General features: G+C 48.9%; 2 protein-coding genes across 2 annotated transcripts in view; both read right to left on the bottom strand.

Annotated features, from left to right (window-relative positions):
• Nucleotides 1-8,751, bottom strand: part of LOC125723615 (paxillin-like) — a 42,981-nt gene extending 34,230 nt beyond the window's left edge. Inside the window, 1 exon segment of the mRNA XM_049000373.1 lies at nt 8,099-8,751. Within this exon segment, the coding sequence (XP_048856330.1) occupies nt 8,099-8,111 (13 nt within the window). The 5' untranslated portion in view covers nt 8,112-8,751.
• A 144-nt stretch (nt 8,752-8,895) lies between these two features.
• ctu1 (cytosolic thiouridylase subunit 1 homolog (S. pombe)) lies at nt 8,896-11,661 on the bottom strand. Its single transcript, XM_049000725.1, has 3 exons — nt 11,507-11,661; nt 10,003-10,534; nt 8,896-9,817 (listed from the first exon to the last, which is right to left on the bottom strand). Exons 2-3 carry the CDS (start codon nt 10,496-10,498, stop codon nt 9,282-9,284), a joined length of 1,032 nt encoding a protein of 343 aa, XP_048856682.1. The 5' UTR covers nt 10,499-10,534; nt 11,507-11,661; the 3' UTR covers nt 8,896-9,281.
• Nucleotides 11,662-12,475: the final 814 nt, after the last annotated feature.

The raw sequence follows: 12,475 nt of genomic DNA, 5'->3' as shown, positions 1-12,475 counted from the left end.
CACAGTCACAGACCCCCACACACACAGACACTCAGACCTCCGCACACAGACACTCAGACCTCCGCACACACACCCCCCCACATACATGGTCACAGACCCCCACACACACAGACACTCAGACCTCCGCACACAGACACTCAGACCTCCGCACACACACCCCCCCACATACATGGTCACAGACCCCCACACACACAGACACTCAGACCTCCGCACACACACACACCCACATACACAGTCACAGACCCCCACACACACAGACACTCAGACCTCCGCACACAGACACTCAGACCTCCGCACACACACCCCCCCACATACATGGTCACAGACCCCCACACACACAGACACTCAGACCTCCGCACACACACCCCCCCACATACATGGTCATAGACCCCCACACACACAGACCTCCACACGCACCTAGACGCAGACACACACACATAATCACAGGTGGCTTCAGTGCTAAAGCTGAAATGCAGATCGCTGCACTGTATCAAAGTCCCTGCAGGACAGCAGCTCCTTAAGTCATCAGAGCTGCTGACTGGACACCCCAACCCGCCTCGGCGAGCCTAGACTGGTTACTGTAAAGAGTGGGGTATTAAAGAGTGGGGTATTAAAGAGTGGGGTATTAAAGAGTGGGGTATTAAAGAGTGGGGTATTAAAGAGTGGGGTATTAAAGAGTGGGGTATTAAAGAGTGGGGTATTAAAGAGTGGGGTATTAAAGAGTGGGGTATTAAAGAGTGGGGTATTAAAGAGTGGGGTATTAAAGAGTGGGGTATTAAAGAGTGGGGTATTAAAGAGTGGGGTATTAAAGAGTGGGGTATTAAAGAGTGGGGTATTAAAGAGTGGGGTATTAAAGAGTGGGGTATTAAAGAGTGGGGTATTAAAGAGTGGGGTATTAAAGAGTGGGGTATTAAAGAGTGGGGTATCCACCAGGACGATGTGCGTTGGGGGGGGGGGGGGGGCAGCTGGGCAGAGACCTTGAAAGCAGTGTACTGATCTGCTATCACTGAAACAATCAGAACGGTTCCAGAGCCAGGGACCCCGGTCAATGACGGAGGGGGCGTGTGTGGGGGGGGCTGTGGGAAGGACAAAGGGGCAGAGCTAGCAGAGGTCGCCTCATGCTAATGACACACTTCCTGTTTTTCATGTAATGTAACGGCCAACAACGGCACACAGCCTGAGAAGACATGCAAACAAACTGATTATAAATTGCATGCTGTGAATGTTCTATACATTTACGGCTGGATTTCCAAGGGCCGATTCCTCCACTGTTTTCCCAGGATGCAGAGCTGGCAAACGCCCTCTCAGAGCCCAAGGCGCCATTTTCCTGTTTTTTCTGGAGGGGGATTCCAAGATGACTCATTTACTGAAGGCTGTTTCTGCGCCCCCGCACCCCCGCGCCACCTCTGTTACCCCCATGCTTCCTGACCGGACCCCCCCTGGACATCAGAGACCTGACCTCGCTAGGACACCTTTTCTCTGGCACAATGACAACATGCTTACCAGGGGATCAGGAGGTCCACTAAAAATTTCACTGTACTGACTACAAGGAAATTGTGCAGCTTAGGGGTCAAAGGTCACTTTGTCCTGCATAACAAACGAGGCAAAACGCTTTTTTTTTATCAAGTAGAAGAGGAAATGAAGAATAAAGACAGAAGCTTCTGCACTGGGCAGGAAAGCAGCCACTCCCTACATCAGCAGCCACACCAGCAGACACTTACAAGCACTCAGGGGATCAAATTCCAAAAGTAAAGCAGCAGCGATGCCCCTGAAAAATGCGATTTGCATCCACGGCATGAAAATGTCAAATAAAACATTGAAAAGCAGCAAGGCAGGGGCAGAGCAGAGAACTGCTGGGGAGGGTAAGAGAGGGAAGGCAGGCAGTGGCAGTCCGTTAACCACCGCGCTACCTGCTGGATATCGTGGGTCCTGTCAGTGTTCTGGAAGCGAGTAACCAGGGGGCTTTTGGACAGGAGCCGCATACGGTGGGCCTGTGCAGGACAAGGGCGCAGCATGGGAGGCGCAGCATGGGAGGCTAGCATGGGAGGCGCAGCATGGGAGGCGCAGCATGGGAGGCGCAGCATGGGAAGTGCCACATGGGACGCGCCGCATGGGAGGTGCCGCATGGGAGGCGCAGCATGGGAGGCGCCGCATGGGAAGTGCCGCATGGAAGGCGCAGCATGGGAAGTGCCGCATGGGAAGTGCCGCATGGGAGGCGCAGCATGGGAGGCGCCGCATGGGAGGCGCCGCATGGGAAGCGCAGCATGGGACGCGCCGCATGGGACGCGCCGCATGGGGTATAGCTAGATCCAGCGTTCATGCAACGACAAAATAAAAACAGAATGCGGCTCTCCCAGAAAAGCGGAACGACCATCGTTATGAATGAAAACATCGTCTCTTTTTCAATGGAAACGGGGCTCAGGCTTCTGCTCAGTGACAGGGAGTCGGGTGGCTGCGACACCAGAGCCCTCGCAATCATTTTAGTGACCAGCCAACCTCAGGCTCAACCTAAATATAACCCAGCGAAGCTTGATACCAGCTTCCCAGAATGGATTTTATAAATTAGAGGAAAGACACTGACAATTTTATAGGTAAGAAATAGCTTTAAGTATAGCGGGCATATGAAATTTCATGAGCTTGTTTTTTACCACTGGAGAACGGTTATTTAAAGAGCAGTATTGTATTTACCCGAGATGCCTTACCTTTTAAAACAGCTCCTGGGCATTATGTAAACCAGGTAGAAAACAAGTCAGAAAGTGTCAAGTTTGAAACTGAGTTTTTAAAATACCCACCCATTCTAGAAAATTAAACCTTTGCATAAAAATGTCGATTAAAAAAAAAGCTTTACACATCAGGAAAATAATTCCACAAGTTCCCTGCAAGGGATGTAACGACACACTCAACTCACGATTCAATACGATTCACGGTGCAATTTTCTCACAATTTTTTTTAGCAGAATAAGCTGCAGACAAATTTATTCAAAAATATTCCTTTATTTATCTTTCTAAACTGTACAAAATGTGTCCGCTTCTTAACAGTGCAACTGAAATTGAATAAAATACTGTTTTAAAAAAAATGCCAAATCAAAATAAGTAAATAAAAAAAATCTTCAAATAAACTTGCATGTGCAGCTCTTTAGCGTGGTTTGCCCTTTTAATAATCTCCGCTCTGGCGGAGGTGAATTGAGCTCACTGTGGTGCCAGTGGACATGCTGAAGCGTGTTCGCTGTGCTGTTTGTGTTTGTTATCAGTCTTCTACAATGTCTGCACACAGTGATTGTCCTGTCTCTGCTTTTCCTTTGTGATGACCGGAAAGCTGAAATGCTGCCACACCGCCCATTTAAGATCAGGTGTTGCGTCCATCCATCCATTTTCTGAAACCGCCGAATCCCAACTGGGGCTATGGGGGGAGGGGGGGGCTATCATGGGAACAATGGGTGCATACGGGAACCAACCCTGGGCAGTCGCCAACGCACCACAGGGCGCACGCACTCACACACACGCACCCACACACACGCACTCACACAACTACAGGGCCAATTCACCAATCAACCTATCCTGCACGCTTTTGGACTGTGGGAGTAAACCGGAGGCCCTGGTGAAAACCCACACGAACACGGGGAGAGCGTGCGAATTCCACACAGCAAGGGCCAAGACCGAAGCCAGGACCTTCTTGCTGTGAGGCAGCAGAGTTAACCACTGTGACACCGGACGGTCCTCAATTTCAAATTCGCTCACCATCTCACATTCGGTCAAAACCAAAAACTAACGTACGACGTGGACGTGATATGAGGTGACATCTGACGACAAACTGACGTTGTGAAATCAAATGTAACATTACACTAGTTTTTCTGTTAAAGTACCGTGAAGTTCTCCTAAAGTAGCGATTCGTTTTCCTCGTCAGCCGGTTTAAATCGTCGTACATTTGCATCGATCTTTAACTGATTCGCGATTCATCACTACATGCCTATTCCCTGCTCTTCCCCCAAAATAACTTATTCATGACTCATTCAATAACTCAAACATTTCTGTTCCACCGGGTACCTAAACCAGAAGGTTGTGGGTGCAGCCTGCTCTGTTCGGGACACGCCTGCCCCCCCCCCCGCATGGGAGCAGCACAGAGTGAGGGGGACAATGTGGGCGGCAGCAGGGATCTGCTCCACATAAGGTTCACAGGACGACGTGACGGACAGCTGCTGCCTGGAGGTGCTGCCTCAACACCGCTAACATTTCCCAGGTGGCTCTGTCACCTGTGTGGGCTTTACCCTCCCCAGGACCAGCAATGCAGCCTCTCTACATCAGTACTTCTGCCAAGGCCATCCTGGTCTGATGGAGCTCGTGGCAGAACCAGAAGCACCACAAGAGGGAGGATCATCATAGGCTGGTCCACAGAGGGGTCTGCAAAAACCCAGCAGGTCTTCCTTTAAGAAGACAGAAGCCTGCAGATCAACTGAAGGACTGCAGCCGGTACACAGACTAGAGGCGCATTTACACCAAAAGGGCACAATTCTGGACATTTCTACCAGTCAAAGTCACCACAAATGGGCCGGGCTTGGACACTGAACCCAGATGTGTTCAAACCCCAGCACCAGCAGAGTAATGTCATGCTGGGCCCCGGACCTGGGCCCTAACCCTCACTGCTCCAGGGACAGGTCGACCCGCTTTCGTTTTGGACAAAAGCGTCTGCTAGATAAATGAAACATATTTAGAATTTGGCAGAAACACAAACACGAAACACACAGGTTGGTTCCATAGCAGAAATATTTCAACCATGGGCCTTGATATTGATTACATGCAGATTTTGAAATAAAATCTACAGATCTAAGTACATAAAAGGTCTGCAGGTGTCACCACTGAAAGGGGCTGCTGTGCACATATGAAACGTACACCTACCTCTCACCAAGCCCAGTAGCGTCACCATCGATCTGAACCTCATCTAACAGAAAGGCTAAGAGCACACTGAGGACAAGCAGCTATTATGCTGCTCTGAGTTCCAATACAGCAAAGGAGAGAAGGAGCCAAAGGCAGAGTGTGTGTGTCTGTCTGTCTGTCTGTGCGTGTCTGTGTGTGTGTCTGTGTGTGTGTGCATCTGTATCTGCGTGTGTGTGCATGTGTGTGTCTGTGTGTGTGTGCATCTGTATCTGCGTGTGTGTGCATGTGTGTGTCTGTGTGTGTGTCTGTGTGTGTGTGCATCTGTATCTGCGTGTGTGTGCATGTGTGTGTCTGTGTGTGTGTGCATCTGTATCTGCGTGTGTGTGCATGTGTGTGTCTGTGCGTGTCTGTGTGTGTGTCTGTGTGTGTGTGCATCTGTATCTGCGTGTGTGTGCATGTGTGTGTCTGTGTGTGTGTGCATCTGTATCTGCGTGTGTGTGCATGTGTGTGTCTGTGCGTGTCTGTGTGTGTGTCTGTGTGTGTGTGCATCTGTATCTGCGTGTGTGTGCATGTGTGTGTCTGTGCGTGTCTGTGTGTGTGTGCATCTGTATCTGCGTGTGTGTGCATGTGTGGGTCTGTGCGTGTCTGTGTGTGTGTCTGTGTGTGTATGCATCTGTATCTGCGTGTGTGTGTCTGTGCGTGTCTGTGTGTGTGTCTGTGTGTGTGTGCATCTGTATCTGCGTGTGTGTGTATGTGTGTGTCTGTGCGTGTCTGTGTGTGTGTCTGTATGCATCTGTATCTGCGTGTGTGTGCATGTGTGTGTCTGTGCGTGTCTGTGTGTGTGTGCATCTGTATCTGCGTGTGTGTGCATGTGTGGGTCTGTGCGTGTCTGTGTGTGTGTCTGTGTGTGTATGCATCTGTATCTGCATGTGTGTGTCTGTGCGTGTCTGTGTGTGTGTGCATCTGTATCTGCGTGTGTGTGCATGTGTGTGTCTGTGCGTGTCTGTGTGTGTGTACAGTCGTGGCGTACAGTCCAAACTCCATGCAACATGCACTAGACACCATCTCTAGTCTGTATTAATCTTTTGGTCTTCAGGTCAATATGAAGAAAACTGAGATTATGGCTCAATTCATCACTCACCCCCCTTCACTATACAGCTTCCATATTCATGGCTGCCCACTTAGCCTTGTCCGTCACGTCACCTATCTTGGTTCCACGCTCACATCCGACTGTTCTCTTGTGATGGAAATAAATCACCACATCAGTAATGCTTCCTTTGCTTTTGGGAGACTAAGGAAAATGGTATTTGACAACAAAAAACCTGAAGATCAGCACCAAAATTGCAGTCTACAATGCAGTCTGCATCTCCACTTTTCTCTATGGGGCAGAAACATGGACCCCATACAGGCGTCATAATTCAATATGTTGTTCCAAAACAGTTTGGAAATGTTTCATATTAGGTGCCTGTAAAAAATTCTCACTCTATCTTGGGAAGACAGAGTCCCTCACACGGACATTCTGTCATTAAGCAATACCACCTGCATGGAAGCCACATCATTCATGTGCCCAGCCATCATCTTCCCCGCCAAACTTCCTACGGGCAGCTATACTCCAAGCGGGCTGCAGGTGGCCAAAACAGGCGCTATAAGGACTATACTAAGAAACTTCTGAAGCGCTTCTGAACATCGACCCGAGCCAACTTGAATCACTAGCACTTAGTAGACAAACCTGAAAATCCATCTGCATCCAGGCAACTGAAAAAATGAATAACATTTTTCTTCAAAAAAGAACAGAAAGACACACCGAACGGCACCAATGGGTGGCTGGTACCGGCCCAACATCAGGACCTGTCTGCTCTATCTGCGAGCGAATGTGTGGTTCCCGAATCGGCCTCCATAGTCATATGAAGTGGCACCAACGCCAAAACCATTGTCCCCCCCCCCCAATCCTGCCCCCCACTGCCTGGAGCAAGCGTCGTCATCGGACACGATGGATAGCTAAGAGTGTGTGTGTGTGTGTGAGTTACAGACTTACACAACTGGATCATGCACTTTTTTACAATAGAGAGAACTAGCAAGTAAAACATGGCAGTTAAAGCGTTTTTAAATTTACAGACACATGGAAAAGACTAAATTTGTTTTTGTCTGAAGTCATTTAAAACTTAATGTATAAGGCACGCGCACACACTCACATACACACACGCAAAACCTCCTATAATCGTTTCGGTGATCTCAGTGATCTTAATCTTAAAGGAAATAACCTCTGGACAAAAAAAAGGGCAAAGAGTATTACATTTTTGTTCCACCACATCCAGGCGATTTCATACTTGCAGATACATCAGTGAATATATATTTTGAATAATTAGTATTTCAATATTAATATATTATCCTAATGCATTGTCGCAGTCCGGAGTGGGACGTCGCCAGACTAAAATACTGTGTTTTAGGGGTTAGCGCGGTAAGAAACCCCCTAGGCGTTTAACCAACAGCCACACATCGTAAAAATGTTTAATCAACAGGGCATTTATTCCCACGGTGATGAAGAGCAGGAGGCCGAGCTCGGGGCAGCGCATCGCGCCAGGGGGGCGCCGTTTTTACGGTGAAACGCCGCATGGGTCCGCCTCCCCTCACGGCCGCGAAGAAGCGTCCAAGGCTCGCCGGTTACGGGCATAATTGGAAACGGGACGTGGCCGGTCCAGATAACTTACTTTGTATAAGTTAGGTTAGTGAACTGGACGACGCATCCCCCCTTCACACACGACTCTGTGGCACATTCTGCATTTTTGGGACCGGCCACAGTCCGACAAAGCAAGGCAACGGTGCCGAAGGGAGCGCGCCCACGTCCGGCCACGACGCTGGCCGTGGCCCGGTCCGGCAGAACCGGCGGGAACCCGATCGGGTGGGTCGGATCGAGGTGGGCGAACTGTAGCCCTAGATCAGTCAGAAACCCGCAGTCATCAGCTGTGCAGAAATGTGGGATTCCTGCTAAACTTACGATTAAAACGAAGCGCGGTCCAACCAGCCCGGCTGGGTTAACTGCTCACCCGCATCCCCATAGCCTTCCTAAACTAATACTGCACAAACATCCCTGCTTATGCTTATTTATTGGAATAAAAATAATGTGACTGGGAGTTTATTATTCGCATATCCACACCCCCTATTTTCCGCTATCCAACCATCCAAAGGACATTTTAAAAGAAAAGAGCCCCCGCGGCACGCAGTCTTACCGAGATCATCCATTGTAGTTCGGTAAAAGGAACCGGGCCGGCGGTGCTGCTCGCTGCTGCCTCTCTATCCTTTGCCTCCACGTAAACCCAGTGCTATCAAACCCTTATGATCTTAGCCTAGGGCAACGTAGAAGTTTCATACAAGTCCCGTGTGCGCGCGCGCATCCCCGCGGCGCGCCGCCGGCGGAGCTCCCGGCGCGGGGTTGGTGAATGATGACCTCTAGCGGGACTATCGGGAGCGTTTTGAATCCGACAAATAAAACTATTCACCTTAAATGTGGATCCATTGTCCTGGTTTGACTGACAAGAAGCATATGGAAACGTGTTTGGACAGATCGCTGACGTCTTATATATTTTTTAAAAAGACCCACTTGCTCAAAAACTGTACTCAGTCATGGCATGAGGAATGTGGGGGGGGGGAGCCGTGGTTAGACAGTGAGGCTCCTGGGTTTAGTTACAAACTGCTGTAAGCTGAGCCTTTGCTAACAGGGCTGGTGAAAAAAGCGTGTCAGAAGGCAGAGGGCAGTGACCCAGGGCGGCCCCTCGGACCGAGAGCCCTGGAACCGCAGTGCGTGGGTGGCAGGATATTCATGGCACGACTACCCCCCACCACCGGAAGACATGTTGCAGGCCCACCCAGACCGATGTTGGCTACCTGAAAGCCCTGTGCTGAACACAGATTTAACTTGCCACTTTGTCATGGAGGAAATTCAAACGACATCAAAGGCTATTAATAACAAGGGAAAAGCCGCTTCCATACTTCTCGTCATGCCAAGAACAGAATAACTAGACCTTCCTTTAAAAACAAACGACACTTTATTAACTTAGGTACCAAGAGCTTTTGCCCACGCAGACACACCAGGATCACGTTGTGTGGGAGAAATTCTTCCCAACCACAGTTAAAACTTCAGTGGACATTCAAAGCACTTATTTGCAATAACAAAATGAGCTGTCAAAATCCTAACAACAAAAGGGCCGCACTGTCTGTGAGACATGCCATTTAAAATAATTTGTAAAAAAATCATTTAAAAATGCTGAATATTTAATCTTTCATTATCCTAATGTGAACAGCATTATTCATTTGTTTATGATTTTAGGTCATTTTTCAGGTAGTATTTCCATCCCAGCCGGAGGACTCACATTCACATTTAAAGCCCTTAAACTAAAAGCAATCAGAAAGCAATCAGAAATCCACTGCCTTGAGCTTGCGCTCCTCCTCCAGGGTGAGCGGCTGCTGGGCTAGGATCTTGCCGTGAAGACGGTGGTGTTTTCCAATGCCCAAGCGTGGGAGGCCACGGTTCAGGCCCTCCAGCAGCATGCAGGACTTGCAGAGCGCCTGGCTGGAAATGTAGCCGCAGCGGGTGCAGGTCCCCTGCACTGGCATGCGCACGCCCTCGCGCACAGACAGGTTCTCCCCGGAGTGGATGACATCCATTATGGCGCTAGGCCGTACAGCCTCCAGGTCCTTGAGAAAGGCACGGGCGTGGCCCCGGTACGCGTTCGGGGAGTAGATGCACTCTGTGGAGAAGTAGTCCAGCTTCTTGAAGTAGGCGTAGAGCACAATCTCCTTCTCGTAGGTGTACTTGAGGGGCTTGCAGCGAGGCACGGCTCCCTCACCCTCACCCGATGTGCAGATTGCTGTGCAGCGGCGAAGTCTTGCAATGTCACCGCGCAAAACGTTCATCAACACAGTCTCAGCGATGTCATCCGCATTATGACCTAGTGGGAGTGGAATTGGGCAAAGTCAACTGAGCAGGTTCTAGCTGAATATCGTCTAGTATGAACGGCCCACTTCTGGCTCAATAATATGCCAGATATTACTGATTAAAAGACAGGGTTTTAGACCAACATTTTACTCACGTTACTTCCATAACGAGAACCACCCGATGGGCAGAGAAGCTTACCTGTGCAGATCTTGTCCACCTTGAGCATCATGGCGCCACGATCGAGGGCCTGGCGGCGAAACACCCCGCAGAAGGTGCAGTTGTTCTTCAGGCCCACCTGCTTGACGATGGCATCCATGGTCCAGCCATACAGTTCCTCATAGGACACGATCTTCAGTGGCAGCTCATACTGCCTCTGGTTCCTCCGCACGGTCTCCAGGGAGTCATCGCGATAGCCAGCGATGCCCTCGTCCACTGATAGCAGAATCAGCTTCAGACCGTAGTCGTAGCGACCATTGAGCACTTTCAGGACATGTGCCAGCACGGTGGAGTCCTTGCCGCCTGACGCCCCGATGCCCACCGTCTCGCCGCGGTTGAACAAGCTCGCCGACACGATGGTCTCATGCACCTCTTCCTCGAATGCCCAGAAGAAGCACTCCCTGCAGAGCGAGTGACCCGTCTTCGGCCGCTTCAGCATGGCGCGAGCCTGTGCACAGCAGCTGCACAACACCGGCATGGCCGTCGCCGTCGTCCGCCCGCCCTGTAGTGCAACCTGGGACATGCAGGTCAAAGCAGAGTCACAGGAATGACGATGTGACTCATGCTGAACAGCCTCTAACAGACTCCCTTTCACATGCCACTATCCCCCAGATGCATCTGCTAAGACTCATATTCATACACCCCCACACCCCTAACCTCCATCCGACGACGACCACTAAAGGCAGCAACATCTGTCAACAGACAAGCTCAAACATTATAAAACCATTATGCTGCCCTTCTGAAAGAAATGCGCTGATATGACAGATTAGGATGGCAGGTATCATATCAGCCGATTCACTGATGATGCACCCGAAGCAACGAGATGGTTGCAGATCCATGGAAAATTGCTTTGTAAACTGCAACCGACATTTACATGTATTTGACAGTCAACTTTCTCTCCTGTTTTAAGCAGAGTGATTTGCAATATTTCCCACAAGCTACTTAGTTGTCCAACAGCAACCAACAACACATTTCATTTAGCAGCAAAGTCCACCTGGCTGTTAAATGAGTAAAACATTGTTGAAAAGTAAAACGTGTTTAGTGCGTCGTAACAGCGACATTCACAAATACTCCATCCCCGGATTCTGGCACCTGCGATACTGTCATGTACTGAAATCCATGACATTATATGCGTACTTACCTTAAGGACTGGAGAAGATACTTAATTTAAAAAACATTCACATAACTACACACGACAGCAACCTCTTACATAAATGACTTGACAAGGTCCTGATATTCTACATATTTGCTTCCTATCAGAACATACAATTAATTGTTTTGGTACAAACACAAATATACTTATTGTACATATATAACATATTATAGTGGGTTAGTCAGAAAAAAAATATGACACGTAGTTGTCCAGCATATAATTCATCTAGAAACGAATCCTTTCCTGTAACAGGCACGGAGCTCCTAACTTAACGCGACTTAGTGTACCGGCGATTTAAAGATTTAATTTTAAAGTATAATACAGTAGTGTTACCTGAGCAAATAAAATGCTTTTAAAACGCAGAAACTGAGTTAAGCAGAAGGTGCGACGCTCGCAGGTGAACGCGGAGAGCTCGTGCGAGCTACAGGGCGCGCGCCGCCATGATTCGACCACACGCACTTCCTGCTTCCGGTGTCGCGAATCCTGACGCGCAGTATTTACACCGACTGCGTCGCTGGCTGTAGCTTATATGCGATGTCCCCGAAAACTATAAAGCTTAATTTGTGTAATTGCTGGCTAATAATTGTATGACGACATTGTACAGCTGTACATGGATTACCTAATGTTCAGTGTTGTGAAACTAATTGTATTATGGGCTACCACAGTGATACTGTCTTTTTCAGAAATACAACTGTACCCTCTCTCATTCGATACAACTGACAGGAGACAGGGGGCTTTAGCTATTGGACAGAGATAAACAGGAAGCTAAATGAATGGAAGTAATGAAGAGATAAATCTACAGAGATGGAGGAAGTGAAAACAATGGAAGGGAAATTATAACTGATAAACATCAACAACAACAAATTTATTTTTATATAGCGCATTATCACAACATTACATTGTCTCAAAGCGCTTTACAGCATCTGCACCCAAAGCCCCCAGTGAGTAAGCCATAGGCGACAGTGGCAAGGAAAAACTCCCTAGAAGGAAGAAACTTTGGGAGGGACCAGACTCAAAGGGGGAGCCCAACCTCCAGGGGCCGGCAGGGATAGTCAAATAGAGAGATGGTTGAGTGCCAGAGATGGGGAAGCGCCAAGTCACATTGTCCCAATCATAAGATTTGGGAAATAACTGGAGAGCAAGGAAGATGACAAGCCAATGTCGATGCCGAGTCTCCTTCCAATCGCCAGGCAACCAGAGGTGAGGCAGCGGGTCATACATGGAGGATCAGAACGGCGAGCTGACATCATAGTTCATCCATCCCTCCATCAATCCAGTTTCTGTAAAAGCTTATCCTGTTAA

Source organism: Brienomyrus brachyistius, chromosome 2 (assembly GCF_023856365.1).
Source record: "Brienomyrus brachyistius isolate T26 chromosome 2, BBRACH_0.4, whole genome shotgun sequence".
Classification (NCBI taxonomy): Eukaryota; Metazoa; Chordata; class Actinopteri; order Osteoglossiformes; family Mormyridae; genus Brienomyrus; species Brienomyrus brachyistius.
Note: the sequence above shows the minus strand (reverse complement) of the source record. Positions and strands in the feature narration are given on the sequence as shown.

What these genes read in the sequence shown, in the direction of transcription:
- ctu1 (XM_049000725.1), bottom strand. Translation starts at nt 10,498, where the DNA reads ATGCCGGTGTTGTGCAGCTGCTGTGCACAGGCTCGCGCCATGCTGAAG. An exon ending in GGTGGACAAGATCTGCACAG is followed by an intron (nt 9,818 to 10,002) that starts GTAAGCTTCTCT and finishes CACTCCCACTAG; the next exon opens with GTCATAATGCGGATGACATC.